The sequence below is a fragment of the Chiloscyllium punctatum genome, chromosome 37 (genome assembly GCF_047496795.1).
Source record: "Chiloscyllium punctatum isolate Juve2018m chromosome 37, sChiPun1.3, whole genome shotgun sequence".
NCBI lineage: Eukaryota > Metazoa > Chordata > Chondrichthyes > Orectolobiformes > Hemiscylliidae > Chiloscyllium > Chiloscyllium punctatum.
In genome coordinates, this window is record NC_092775.1 from 39,042,040 (window position 1) to 39,058,117 (window position 16,078).

At 40.6% G+C, this 16,078-nt stretch overlaps 1 protein-coding gene across 1 annotated transcript in view; it reads right to left on the reverse strand.

The window, feature by feature from the left end:
* LOC140463021 (extracellular sulfatase Sulf-2-like) overlaps positions 1-16,078 on the reverse strand; it is a 323,741-nt gene that overhangs the window by 126,093 nt on the left and 181,570 nt on the right. The window contains exons 5-6 of the mRNA XM_072556628.1: positions 12,030-12,165; positions 8,288-8,530 (exon numbers count right to left, since the gene is read on the reverse strand). Coding sequence (XP_072412729.1) covers positions 8,288-8,459 — 172 coding nt within the window. The 5' untranslated portion in view covers positions 8,460-8,530; positions 12,030-12,165. The remainder of the gene's footprint in view (positions 1-8,287; positions 8,531-12,029; positions 12,166-16,078) is intronic.

The following is a 16,078-nucleotide window of genomic DNA, read 5'->3' on the forward strand; positions in this document are numbered from 1 at the left end:
TCTCCAGTCCCCTGGTACCACCCCAGTTGCCAGTGAAGACGAGAAGATCATTGCCAACGGTACTGCAATTTCCTCTCTTGCTTCCCACATAATCCTAGGATATATCCCGTCAGGCCCGGGGGACTTGTCTATCCTCAAGTTGTTCAAAATGTCCAACACATCTTCCTTCCTAACAGGTATCTCTTCTAGCTTATCAGTCCATTTCACACTCTCCTCTTCAACAATACGGTCCCTCTCGTTCGTAAATACTGAAGAGAAGTACTTGTTCAAGACCTCTCCTATCTCTTCCGACTCAATACACAGTCTCCCACCACTGTCCTTGATCGGACCTACCCTCGTTCTCGTCATTCTCAGGTTTCTCACATACGCATAGAATGCCTTGGGGTTATCCTTGATCCTATCCGCCAGGGATTTTTCATGCCCTCTCTTAGCTCTCCTAATCCCTTTCTTCAGGTCCCTTCTGGCTATCCTGTATCCCTCCACTGCTCTGTCTGAACCTTGTTTCCTCAACCTTATGTAAGCCTCCTTCTTCCTCTTTACTAGACATTCAACCTCCCTCGTCAACCAAGGCTCCCTCACACGACCATTTCTTTCCTGCCTGATCGGTACATACATATCAAGGACACGTCGTATCTGCTCCTTGAAAAAGTCCCACATTTCCACCACATCCTTCCCTGACAGCCTATGCTCCCAACGTATGCTCCTCAAATCCTGTCTTACAGCATCGTAATTTCCCTTCCCCCAATTGTAAAAACTTCCTTGTTGTGCGCACCTATCTCTCTCCATAACCAAGGTGAAAGTCACAGAATTGTGGTCACCATCACCAAAATGTTCACCCACTAACAAGCCCACCACTTGTCCCGGTTCATTACCGAGTACCAAATCCAATATGGCCTCCCCTCTGGTTGGACAATCTACATACTGCGTTAGAAAAGCTTCCTGGACACACTGCACAAACACCGCCCCATCCAATCTACTTGATCTAAAGAGCTTCCAATCAATATTTGGGAAGTTGAAGTCGCCCATGACTACAACCCTGTGGCTTCTGCACCTTTCCAAAATCTGTTTCCCAATCTGTTTCTCCACATCTCTGCTGCTATTGGGGGGCCTATAATAAACACCCAACAAGGTGACTGCACCTTTCCTATTTCTGACTTCAGCCCATACTACCTCCAGAGGCAGATCCCCCTCAAACTTCCTTTCTGCAGCCGTTATACCATTTCTAATTAGCAATGCCACCCCCCCCTCCTTTTTTACCACCCTCCCTAATCTTACTGAAACATCTGTAACCAGGAACCTCCAACAGCCATTCCTGTCCCTCATCTATCCATGTTTCCGTGATGGCCACAACATCGTAGTCCCAGGTACCGATCCACGCCTTAAGTTCACCCACCTTATTTCTGATACTCCTTGCGTTGAAGTATACGCACTTGAGCCCATCTCCGTGTCCGCAAGTAGTCCCTGTCAGTGCTACCTTCTCCACAGCCTCCCTACAGTCTTGAACATCCTGACACACAGCTAGCTTACTTGCTGGACTACAAGTCCGGATCCCATCCCCCTGCCAAATTAGTTTAAACCCCCCCGAAGAGTGCTAGCAAACCTACCCCCCAGGATATTGGTGCCCTTCTGGTTCAGGTGCAACCCGTCCTGTTTATACAGGTCCCACCTTCCCCAGAATGCAGTCCAATTGTCCAAATATCTGAAGCCCTCCCTCCTACACCATCCTTGCAGCCACGTGTTCAACTGCACTCTCTCCCTATTCTTTGCCTCTCTGTCACGTGGCACCGGCAACAACCCAGAGATGACGACTCTGTCTGCCCTAGCTTTTAGCTTCCAGCCTAACTCCTTGAGCTCTTGAATGACCTCCCCACCCCTCTTCCTACCTATGTCGTTGGTGCCAATGTGTACCACGACTTCTGGCTGCACACCCTCCCCCTTAAGGATTCTGAAGACACGGTCCGAGACGTCTCGGACCCTAGCACCTGGGAGGCAACAAACCATCCGAGAGTCTCGCCCATGTCCACAGAACCGCCTGTCCGTCCCTCTAACTAGAGAGTCCCCTATAACTAGCGCTCTCCTCTTCTCCCCCTTTCCCTTCTGAATCTCAGAGCCACAGACCCCTTCACTGCAGCTTACACCTGCAAGGCTGTCCCCCCCAACAGTTTCCAAAGCTGCATACTTATTTTTTAGGGGAACGACCACAGGGGAACATCCATTAGTTTTCTTTGATCGAACCTGTTTGTTACTTCCTCAAATACATATCATTTAACAGGTCGGTTCAGTCAACTCAATAGATGAGACATGGTTTGTGATTGTTGCCATGAGGACAGCAGGAAAATATCAGATCAACATAAAATGACAGATAGTAACTTGTATATTTTGCAACATCACAAATTTCACAGACCAATGCAAATTGGTCCAACATGGCGATCCAAAAAAATTATACCCTCAAAATTAAAATTAAAATGATACGTTGGCATTGTACTTGTGTTGACAGGACAGATTACTTTTAGTCTATGGCCATAATAAGGAAAATGATCTGGAGTTTCAAATCATAGAGGACAAGAAAATGCTACTCAGTGGAGCAAGTCTAGAGATTAGGCCAAGAGAGATTTGCAACGTATCACAGCACATGCAATTATTGACTAGGAAAAACATTCTGGATAAATATAAAATGTGTTCACAAAGTTAAAATGTTTTCCAGAAGACTATGATCTTGAAGTGGATGAGGATGCAAGACCAATTCAGCATCTGCCGAAAAAAGTTCCAGCTGCTCTCAAAGCCAGCCTGGAAAATAAGAAGGAAGAGCTGGAAAAGAATTTTCCAGAAATCATCAATGCCTAGAGAATGGATTAGTAGCATCAGAGCAGTGAAACAATCTGGAAAGTTGGGAGCATTCATTGATCCAAAAAAAATCTAAATAATATCCTAAGAAATCTCACTACCTCTTATTTGAAGGAATGTTGCCATAACTTTCAAAGCTAAAAGTCTTCAGCTAACTAGCTGTGAAAGATAGTTATTGATAAGTGAAGCTAGATGAAAACAGTAGTTTTTTAATGATATTCATGACACCCTTTGTGAGATATAGGTGCTTTTTGGCATTTCCATTGCTGCAGAAGAATATCAATGCAGTCAGCATGAGATAGTTAATGATCTCTCTGTAATGGATGATTTGGTAGTTTATTGATACAGAAAAACAACATAAGCCATTGTTGATCCAATCAAAATCTAGAGTAACCGTTCAACAGCACATGTCTGGTGAAGCTAAAGTTGTACATGACAAAATTTAAAATGGTCAAAGTGAAGTACATAAGACACATTCTGACAGTGTAAGGATTTCACCCAGATGCTGAAAATGTGAAAGCTGTAGTAGGTGATGTTGTGACCAACAGTGCAACGATTTGTTGGATTCATCAAACATTTGGCTAAATTCTTGCCAATGTTGTTGTTGGAGTGCACACCATCCTGCCAACTCACAAAAATGAACATGTAGAAAAAAAAACATAGAAATCACTAAAATCAACCAACTATTGGCAAAACACTGGTGCTGATCTCCTGTGATGTAAATAATGAAGCCACCCTGCAGAGTGATACAAGACAAGGTGCCTTTGTATTCAAGATTCTAACACCAATAGAAAAACATTATCCCAGGATCAAGGAAGTGCATCCAGCCATTATCTTTGCTTGTGAACAGTTCCATCACCATCTACTTGGAAGGGATAAAATGACAGTTGAGTCTGACCACAAGCCATTTGGAAGCATTTTTCTTGAACCACTGCTCTGTGCTCCAAAGCATTTACAAAGTATCTTTCTCCAGTTACAGAGAATTAATCTTTATGTAGCTTACAAACAACGGAAGCAGATACACATCGCAAACTTGCCGTCAAAAGTAGTCCTCCTGAGGAAGAAAGTTGAAGATGATGCAACAGTGAGAGAAACCTTCCAAATTCAACATGAAACAGAAGGTCATTGTGAGCTGGAAGTCATCAGCCCAGCAAAGACACTGAAGGTTAGAGATAAGCATCATGCTCAAATCAAGCAAACTACCCAACAAAATACAAATCTCCAACTATTACAGGGTAGAGTCTGTGCTCTTAGCTCATCGGCTTTTCATGTGTGCAGTCTGATTTGGCAAATTATCTGAGAGAAATCTGGCCATCAGTCATTTTTCTCCTTGTTTCACAGGGTTTGTTTAATGCCTACAAATTGAATTGTCCATCCATTGATTTTTATCTGTTATTTCTTTCTTCCTCCATGTAAAACCTCCAGAAATGTTGAATACTTAATATGAAATAACGCCCCAGTATGCCACCATTCATTTTATGAGACGAGTTCTTTAGATTTTCAAAAATGCCTGCTCAGCTAAGCTCCCTGCTCCATGACCAAAATGTGCAGACAATAAATTCTAACTATAAAAATGAACTGAAGATGCAAGGCCAGCTATCTATACTGCTTATGTGACACATGCATAATGCATTTGTAATCCTGTCAACTCTGTAACAAGAGCACAAATACACAATACACTGGATTCCCCATAATGGTCTGTTGCTATATAGAAAGGTCTCCCCCATGTCATCAATTTCTCACAAATTATACATTTCATTGCTCTGGGATTAACTGAATGAGTCTGAAGACCTATTATAGATTTAGTAATAAGTGAATGAGTTGGTTAATTTTTTGCAGTGGTTCAAAACATTCCAACAACATTAAAATGCAGAATCCATTTTTAACATTTCTTCAAAATGTATTACTGTGATTAAGGAGATCTTCTTTCAATGCAAGATAGGCTCAGGTCAGTTGACACCATTAAAATGAACTAAAATGTATGGATTGTATTACTGTGAAAAAGGGCAGAATTTTATTTGGATCTGAAGTAGTACATAATACAGATATAAATGAATTTGTAGATTATATACAACATGCTGGTCATGTTGAGAGTTAATTGTTTGACTTTCTCGGCATATTGATCGATGTTTATTCAAAACTACTTGCTATTGGCAACTGGACTAACAGGGTCAATTATAACTGTTGTAATTGTGGGGGCAACAGAAAATGAAGAAACTGTACTTGATAGTTGTGAAGGAATGTAAAAGGAATAATGGAAGAGGAGGGAGCACAGGGAATTGAGGAGGAATGTGCAAGAGAAATGGAGGAGGAGAGAGTGTCTGAGGAATGAGGATGAAACCCAGGTAAGAAAAAGAGGAGGAGGAGAAGGAGCAAAGAGTACTGGAATGGAGGAGGAGGAAGACTGAGTAATGGAGGAGGAAGTAGTAGAAGGACTGAAGGTTGAAGAACATGAAGATGGATGAGGAAAATCAAATTATGAAGATTGGAGAACAAAGTGGATTTTGAGGATTGTGAAGAATGGTGGAGGCTGACCGCACATTGGTACACAAGAGTATATTAGCAGACTCCGGATGCCCTGAACAAAACCCTAGGTTCCCATTGCTCAGTATGCTTCCCCAGCATGGCATCACTCTCTTACTGACCAGCGGAGAGATCCTTTGCCCAGAATTCTGAAATAAAAGCTACGAGATATATCAAATCCAGAATAGCTTCAACCAATGACACTAATACACAACAATTCACCCTTGTGCATTCTCTTAGTGCCCATTTGCAGGTGCTTTGACCTGGCCTAGTGCTCCTACGTAACACTACTTCTGTGTCAGAAACTTCAACCAGCCATGTTGGAATCAGTCGGGGAGACTGCCGATGGCCTTGCAGGACACTCACGAGTAATTAGACGTTAGTTGTGGACTGTATTATCTAGGCGTGGACAGGATTAGTTTAAGTTGGCTGGCTGACAGGCTGAGTATCAGTGGTGGGAGGACAAATACTGTTGTCCTGAGAAAGTACAGCAGATTTGTGCTCCAGAGTCAGTGCAGGGCCTCTGCAATCCCCATAATACATTTCAGCACAGTGACAGTCACTCCATTTATTACCAGTACCAACTCCTGTATGCTGGTCAGGATATATTAGCTGGAGATAAAAAAAAACCGCAAGTGCTGGAATTCGAAGTAGACAAATAGAAGGCTGGAAGAAGACAGCAAGCCAGGCAAATTCAGGAGATGGCGAAGTCAATGTCTCAGGTATTAATTCTTCTTCAGAACTGGATGTAGGGGCAAGTGGAGCTACAGATGGGGTGATGGGACAGGGAGAGTAGCGGATGTGAGGTAGAGATAGGTGGACACAGGTCATGGGTATGATATAGTTGGTCGATGGGAGGGATGAATCCAGTTGGTAGCTGAGAAAAAGGGTCAGTAGGTGGAAATGACAGGAGGAGGTGGGACTAGAAAGGGAGTTGGGGGATGGTTGGGAAGGTTATTTGAAACTGGAGAACCCATGTTAAGCCCTCTGGGCTGTAGGCTGCCCAGGCGGAAGATGAGGTATTGTTCCTCCAATTTGCAGTCTGATTCACTATGGCAATGGAGGAGGCAGAGAATGGACATGTCGGAGGGGGAGTGGGAGGAGGAACTGAAATGGATGCTGACCAGGAGGTCAGGCTGGCTGTTTCGGGCCTGGCCCTACTCAAAACAGGAAAATCTGACTATCAGCATGGTGAGACGTGTAATGTGCACCCTACATCCATACAGCAGTCAAGATGCGCAAGCTGAGAGATGTGGGCAATGTAAAGTGCACGAGTATGAGGTGTAGCAATGAAGAGGAGAATTGATTAGTGATACAGAGGAGTGATAATGATTGAGGTGGTATGTCAAATGGAGCAGTACATGAAACTAATTTTATATAGTTTGCAAGAATTGGTGTGTAAGGGGATGCACTCACTGATTTTGACCATTCATTTGAAGTCACAAAAATTGCTGCAGCATTACATTCATGACCATGGCATTAAACTGTTGGCATCCAGTGCCATAGTCATCTCATCATGCCAGTTGAACAACCGTCTGGAAAGCTTCCTAGGGAAAGGCAGTCTCTCTCCCTCCTGTACCCTGCCCCCTTCTGTAATGGCAGCCTAAATCCTGGAGGCATGCTCTTTTGTGAAGTTGCACCATTATCGACCTGCTTGAAGCTTCTTCCAATATTGACGGCAGGTAGAATGCAATTTCCTTTCAAGGAGTACAACCTAGCTTTAAATATTGCAGGTTAGCTTCAATTAATATTTGCCTTGAACCAAGAGCCACAGACTGAGACATGCAGTCACTCAGCAGTATACTTAGTGCTCGGTTACAAGTAGCACCAGTGTGCATCATTTCATCCAGACTCTGGATAATTACACATCCCGATTCCTGTGCATGAATTCAAGGACTATCCAACTTACCCCTTAAATTCTTCTCCTGCTAGTGTTGAGAGAAATTTTCACAAGATACAAGGATGAACTTGTTTTCATTATTCAATAACTCAGTAACTAGAGGGAATACATTATCACAAAAAGAATAAATTCAATAACGAATTACTGATAATGAATTATACAGTATATGGGCAATATGGGGTTAAGTGGATAACCCATTCAGTTAGCTGGTGATAAACAAAATTCTCTCATTTTGTGTTTTGTAAATATTTCATTTGATATAACGTTCCTTCCTTTAATATATTATACAATAATATTGTCTGTTTTTGCCAGAGCAACAAAGCAACATAGCAGTAATTGTCTTCTTCAAACACCTCAGGCAATAGGAGTAAAGCTAGTAGTTTTGCACTTTCACAGAAAAACACTGGAATCCTGACTTCAGTGATCTGGGAATTCCAGAATATCCTAAATGCTGTTGGCAAAAGCAAGTCTCATCATAGTTTAGTTAGTTGGCACAGGTCAGTACTTTGCCACACTTACTAGGTATGTGAAGGGTCTCTTGGCTCAGAATTAAGTCATGAGTGAAGTCATGAGAGGAACATTTGGACTGAACTCAATGTCATAGAGGTAAAAACAATGATTGCAGATGCTGGAAACCAGATTCTGGATTAGTAGTGCTGGAAGAGCACAGCAGTTCAGGCAGCATCCAAGGAGCAGCGAAATCGACGTTTCAGACAAAAGCCCTTCATCAGACTGACTCAATGTCAGTCTATTTCATCACTCAGCTGAACAAACTACTACTAAGCAGATGCATTAAGATGCACTAAATTTGTACATTGCAACAATTAAAAAGGGACAAGTAAAGACGACAAATAATAGTGCAGCTGGAAGCAAAGGATAATATAAACAAACCAACCATTTACGCCCATGAGATCAAATGGCTGGATATTTTTTGTTACTATATTGGCTAACTGGTAGAAATTCAAAAAGGCAGTAAACTAGTTAATTTTATTACAAACTGCCATGTTAAATTGTCCTTACCAAGTTCCACATCCTGGTCATCTGTGTAAATGAGGATGATGTTTGGTCTAATATTCCTGCGATCTCTTTGAAATCGGCCTTTCAGTCGCTGAGAAAGGACAGCTAACCCAGGACTCACAAAAGCAATAAACCCCAACACAACCAATCCAAGGGCAAGTCTTGACTGTAACATTTCGTCTCACTGGAGGCCTTTAGTCCTCCCGAGGTTAGGAAAGGAATTCCTTTCTTCGTTTACTTTCAGCTCTGCAATTTAAAAAAATAGACAATAATGTTGTATCAACAAGAAGCATATAATCTGATCATTCCTTTTCCCTCAGCACCGAGGAAACCAGCTCATTGCATTAATAATACATTGCATTATTTCATTTTCTTTTTTAATTTGGAATTTAGACTCAAGTTTGCACAATATTCTGAAAATCTTGGGTTATAAATGAGGCATGAGCATCTTTCAATCATCATAGATGCTAGAGAAGGACCCAATTGGATCCTGGACTTTATCTCAATTAATTAGATGAGCTGGAAATGTCTTCCAATGCAAAGGTTGTGGGTTTCAGAATGCATTATGGACTTTAGTCCTCAGGGAACTGGGCAGGTGGAAAGACAAGAGGTCAATAGAAGGGCAGAAGGTAATCATAGCTTGGCAGATTTTCAGAGCAGCGCAGCCAGATTGCTTTACCCAGCTCCACATCATTTGCAAAGTGATCTACCTACTTCTTTCAGACAAAATCTTTTCCCTAGGTTGGGGGTGTTCAGAACTGGAGGGCATAGGTTTAGGGTGAGAGGGGAAAGATTTAAAAAGGGACCTAAGGAACAATGTTTTCACTCAAAGGATGGTGAGTATATGGATTGAGCTGCCAGAGGAAGTGGTGGAGGCTGGTACAATTACAACATTTGAAAGGCAAATGAATGGGTATATGAATAGAAAGGATTTAGAGGAATGTTGGTCAAGTGCTGGCAAATGGGACTAGATTAATTTAGGGTATCTGTTCGACAAGTTGGACTGAAGGTTTGTTTCCATGCTTTATACCTCTATGACTCTATCACTGCTTATTAGGCTACATCCACTGAAATCATCATATGGGGGAGTTTCAACCCTTTTCAATTTAGATAGCCCAACTCTATTGAGGTGATTTACATTAGGCATCCTGTATAAGTTCCTGAAAATTCAAGCCCAACATGATACTGGGTGTTACTATCACCCTCGCAAAACAGGTCATTTTTGAGCTGGATTGTGTTTTCAAAGGTAGCCTCAGCAATAAGTAATAGCTACCTGTTGAGGCAGGAATGATATGGGTGCCAAACTTAATACTTGGATGAAAACTGTGCAGTAAAATCACAGCAAATAAAACAGAGGACATAAGGAGAAACTTCTTCAACCAGAGAATGGTGAATCTGTGGAATTCACTGCCATTGAAGGCTGTGGAGGCCAGATCATTGAGTATATTTAAGATTGAGATAGATAACTTCTTGATTGTCAAGGGATCAAGGATTGTGGGAAGAAAGTGGGAGAGTGGGGTTGAGAAGCTTATCAGCCATGATTGTATGTGCTCTGCCATTCAATGGGCTGAATGGCCTGATTTCTGCTATGTATCATGGACGTGTCAAAATGCAGGTTCAAAACAAAATCAATAAAGATCTAACAGATCAGTATTGCTACTTTGCATCCATAAAAACATGGAAAATAAATTTGATGAAATGACATTACAATGAACAGCCAGTGGAATGCATTCTTTGCAATGGCATGTTAGCAATTGTTTCAACAACAGGGAATACCTAGTGCTTAATAACCTCTGACTTAGTTATTATTCAATAGATGCAAAACCGGTCTATCTCAAAACAATGACATTTCAGTCAGGCAAAGAGAACTTAAACAATAATAGTGAATAATGATTATGTCCACAGCATTAGAATTGTATTCAAAAAGTGTTGAGATGCTGAGAGAATTTTATAATCATGAATAGTATCACATGAATTTATAATGCTATGACAGACAACGTGAACACAAATATATCTTTAAATAGACAGTGGGTATAAAAGACATATTATACAGAAACAGAACCAGAAAAAGCCCAAAATGCTAACAGGCCAGGTAGCGTCTGTCAAGAGAGGAAAACAGACCTAATGTTTCAGGCCAATGATCATTTCAAGCTGATGAACAGTCATTGACCTGAGACATTTGGCAGTACCTCATGGCGAAGTTAGTGGCTGGTGGTATTTAATCCAGTGGGAAGGTGGCAGCTGAGAACCCTATCACATTTCTGATTAGGTCTAGGTCCAGGACAGGCGATGCCTATGGATGGTCATCCTGCCCCATAAGCATTGGAGATGCTTGAGTGGGTCTTAAGGGCCTCATCATGCTGCTGGTACCGACTTAGCAGCAGATGGGCTCACCTCACAAGCAGAATGTTGTTGCAGTGGGTTCCTGAGGGAGGCTGGTCGAATCTCTCATTCCCAGTGTCAGGAGCAGGCTGGCTTTCAGCAGACATCTGCTACTGGCCGGCCACTTCCTCATCCTAATACCTGGGTCCCTCATTGATCTGAAACTCCAAGTAGGGGTCATATTGGCAAGAATCATTGTCACCCCCCAGTCAGTACAGGAGACTATTGACCTTTTGAGAAAAGGATGAACCCATTTTCCTGCCAACAGCAGCAGAGTGAGACCTTCAAACTTTACCCTCATGGGAAAAAAAGTTGAGCAAATAGTATTTAAGTATTTAAGCATCCATGTGTTGGCCACTTAAAAGGGGAGACGGTGAGCCAGTGGTATCTAGAGACCCGGGTAATATCCCAGGAACCTGGATCCATATTCTGCCATTGGAGACAGTAGAAAATGGATTCAGTAAATATCTGCAATTAAGACTCCAATGATGACCATGAAACCATTGTCCATTGTCAGGAAAGGCCTGCCTGGTTCACTAATGGCCTCTAAGGAAGGAAACTGACAATCTTACCTGGTCTGGCCTACAAGTGACTCCAGACCCACAGCAAGGTGGTTGACACTTAACCGCCTTCTGGGCAATTAAGAATAGGTAATAAATGCTGACCGGGCCAGTGATGCTGACATCCCAACGAAACAAAAACAAGTGCCTCAATTACCCAAGGGCAGGTAGTGTACCTGACACCTTCCCCACCATGTGTAAAGTTGGGGTCAGAGGCAGATATGTAGGCACTGAAATGGTATTACACTCAATTACACACCCCATACCTACAAATCAGGCTACAAGGGGAGCATAAAATTCTGTCCATCAAATTAGCCCATTATAACAGCTGATATATGAAGGGCCATGGTCCTGACAGCAGGCAGTGCAAATGACCAATGCATACCTAGCATATTGTGCATGAAATCTTTCTCCAATTTACTGCATTTAGATATACGAGTCTTCATTTACAACTAGCCCATCTAATGATACTTCATGCAAAACATTTTTATACTTCTATATAGAATTCTAACAACATAATGATTACATATACAGGAATATTTGAAGTATTAATAAACATTAAAGTTTCCATTCAAGTTTATTTTTTTTGCTTAAAAATTGTGCAATAATGTTTATTTCTGGCTACTTTGCCCTATTTATTACACATGCACTACAGACACTAGAGTTAACCAGTTAATACCTATAACGGACCTGAGAACTACAAGTACTGTTTGCATGGACGCTTTAATTTTCTCAATCCTTATCTTTTTCTCATTATCAATTTTTTCATTAACTTGATAAAATACGGTACTATAAACAGTTACCTTATTGAATCAGTCACTCCAACAGAGTGGAAGCACAAAGCTCGAAGGCAGTACTGCTGATCGTTATCCTTCAGTGCCTCAGCAGTATTTTTTGGTTACAACTACTACGTTCATTCAATCTGTATGAAGCTATTTTCTGGAACATATCAATTATCACAGTATCAGCAATGAGGCTGGGCAGAAACAAAGTGACCCTTCTTTATTAAATGTGCTGGTAGACATTTCTCAGCATTATCTTCTTACCTTATCTGCTGAGTCCTTTCTACAGCTTCTATCTCCAGACCGCTCTCAGTGCAGTCTCTCGGTGCTCTTTCAGATGTTGTCAGTCAGTCAGTCAGTCACATGAGCTCAATATCCTTGGCCTTTGCAAATGTACTGACTTAATTTCATTGTTTTCGCTCCCATACATCCCGTTTCAATAACTGAAACTGGAGGTCATGCTCTGCAATTTGCCACCATGTGGCCATTCTATCTTGCAGTTAAGCTGAGATTTATTTTGAATGTATACACTACACAAGGGATTTAAATACTGAGTAACAATAAAACATCCTGTCATCTATATTAGACTAGTCCTTAAATCCTCAGAACAGCAGAGGCATTGGTGCAGCCTTTATGCTAAAGCGTGTAAGTGCTGTAATTTCATTGGTCACATACTTTTCACATGTTGCATTTATGGTCCTTTATTTTCCCTTTAGAACATATTTTAATATAGTCAGTTCTTAATTGACCACAAAATGATTAAATTACAGGTGTGAACAGTTGAACTCTAAGATTTTATAAATGATTCAATAATTTATTTTATATTTAATTTTCTTTTTAAATTAGCACTGTATTATTGTTTTTACCACTCATGTCAGAGTGCAGATGTGGCTCAAAACCAGTGGGTAAAAAGATTAATACAGGCCAGATTTACTGCTGAGTGACTTCAGGGATAACTAATTCCAAGTCCCCACCAGCTAGAGAGCTCACAAAAATCCAACTGGTGTTTGATCCTTAGTGTTCTCTGATGAGCTTGTCAAATGGGGAGCCAAGCCACTGAAGTTCTGCCCAGAGTGTTGCCAGTCCTGACTAAGGGTCAGAACCCCAACTACTGTAGACATTTTAAAATGCAATTTTCCCCCTTAAAACAATGCTTTTAGTGCCAACAAAACAGCCGTGAATATAAATTAAGTAGCTATTTGTAGAGATAAAGCCATGGAATGTCACACCTACAGATGCAAAGGGAAATTCAAACAACAGACAAAGGGTGTGGAGGGGCAAGAAAGGGAAGTCAGCATACATTGGACTACAATCTCTTGTGACTACAAAGGCAATGAAAAAACTGATGAGCTTCTACTCAAGAGCAAGCCAAATTCTTTGGATTATGTTCAAATTGCAGACATATTTCTCCTGTCTTTGTGCAAAGGATTTGTTTCAAATTTACTGTGGGTACTAGTGGGGTTGAAGATTCTCATGTCCATCAATCTGGGTAGGAGCGTTGGTGCGGTATGATAGTTACAATTGAAGAAAAATGTTGTCACCCCTGTGTTGCATGTAAATGAAGACTCTCACTCAGTGTTGAAAACCAAATGAAAAGTAACGTTAAAATAAAATAACTTTCTATTGCCTCAAATGTTGGGAATTCGATCACAATTGTATGGAAACAGAAATGCAGAATCTCAACCAATCTACAAGTCTAAGCATCATGGAGCCAACTGTTCAACTGGGAAAAAAACCCAAAATTCTGTAGAGGCTGGAAGTTTGAAATAAAAGCAAAGTGATGGAGAAACCCAGCATGTCTGGAACTATTGTGGACGGTAAAACAGAAAATATATTCAAAACGCTTTACTGTTTCTCTGTCAAAAGATGCTGCCATACCTGCTGAGATTCTCCAGCACTTTCTAACTTTGTCCAACTGCCAATGTTGATGCTATCAGTAACCTCTACTGCAATGGCCACACATTCAATAATTCAAACAATGATCCATATACATTTTGTTTACTTTTATACTTATGGATCTGCCTCTTATTTATAATCTGTGTGTTACATTACTAATTTATCTTCGCTTAGGAATAAACTCTGTCTTTTTGTTAATTCATGAAAGCATGGTTAAATTGGCTTCTTTTAAAACACAAGGAATAAGATTTCCACATAGGAAAAGATCAGTTTTTAAATTAACATTGTTGCAACCAACTGAGGGGAACAGATGAATAAAATAAAAAGGGGAACCAGTTCAACGAGCATCTTTCTCACCTGCAGAAGGCAGGTCATTCAGAAAGTGCTAAGTTGAGGCCTTTAAGTGGCCATTACTTGCCTAGTTAAAGGCTACAATTGATGGGAGGTATCAAGGAGGTCACTCATGGACCTTCTTGTATTGAATATAATTGCTCAGATGGACATGAATCTCTCTCCCCTGGAAGAATCTTGCTCAATTATTTTCACTTATCACCACCTCCAGGGAGGGCAAATATATACATAATGGCTCAGAACGGACACTATGTTCCTTACAGTGGCATTTTAAGTTGAAACAAGGATGCAAGTGATTGTCTATGGCAAGAGCACAGTCAGGAATTCAGCAGACGGATCATAAAAGGAGATTCATTGTTTAAACAAGTGTTGTAAAGTAGAAATTGTGAGCAGTGTGTACGAGCAAAAGGAATACAGTCCACTGAAGGGTTAAGAATGGAATGGAACTAAATAGCAGTTTGCTCTGGAAGGATTGCCATTTAAATAAGGAGTTGTGTTCACATTGTGGCTATAGATTGAGTAACTTTCATTAAACTCAAGTGAAGAATGGCTTCATTAGATGAACAGAATTTTGCATACAGAATAAGCCAAATGCAAGTCAGAGTTGGTCAATCACATATTGACTCCTGTAATAGCCAAAAAGAGAAATTTAGCCAAGTGCTAAAGAAAAATGACAGCTGATTTCAGTATAATTGGTGCTAACATATTAAATGAAGAGCATTAGGGGACAGCTGCAAATTCATACAAACAAATGTAGATTTAATGAACCTTAGGTGTTCCAGTTGACTACAGGAGGGATCATTTTGTTGATTGATAACTTAAACCTTAGCTTCACTGTGCACTAATTATCCAACAATGGCCTGATTTCTTTTAATGCATATGGAATCGGTTTGTAAGAATGCTACTGGATCAACGTGTTTCTGGGCATCCCATATTCAAGGACAATAAATCAACTCAAAAGATAAATTTATCAAGTGTTAACTTTCTAAAATGTAATCTTATGTAAAACTTCTAATTAAATTGTAGCCATGTTCTGAGATCCTATTTGGGAAAATCAACAGCTTGAATCCAAGACATTTATTTTGTAAAATTGCATTGCCCTTTTTGAATATGTATTTATTAATTTCATATCAGTTTCATGACCAACGGAGTGCTGAAAAATAGATTAAGCTATTTTCGGTTGGTTCAGATCTGATGGTCAGAGTTACCTCCTGTGCCTTAAATGTTTCTACATATTCTAAGCAAAAGAAGAGAAGAAATATATAGGAGTGAGAGGATAGGCAGAGAATATCAGTACACAAATTACTCCTTACAACAGCCAACACAGATGTGATGCATTGAATAGATCATTTCTGGGTGTACTAATTCTGTAATTGTGTGAGATTAATCAGAAATCAACTAACCGATAATCTAGTACTTCAGTTGTCGCAGAAATGAGGATAATTATTTATTATAAAACTCAATAACCAAAGGGTTGTATTACAACAATTAGATGTACCAAGCACAAATTTACATGATAATTTCTGTAGCATTATTTCAATTAGGGTGTGAGGCCAAAATCCAGAGTGTGTTGCCTGTGTTTCAACCAATTTCCTGATCAGAACAGGAATTTGCCTTCATGAACTTCAACTTTGGCTAACAGTTTCTTATAAAAGGACTTTATCAAATGCCTCACCCCTTCAAAATTTGCAATCCGGTTCATTAAGCATGACCTATCTTTTCCAAATCAACGCAGGCTTGCTTGGGGGCATCTGAAAATTCAGTGTTCAGTACCTTGAACTCAATTACAGACTTTAGCAATATCCTGAACAGATTTTAGGCTA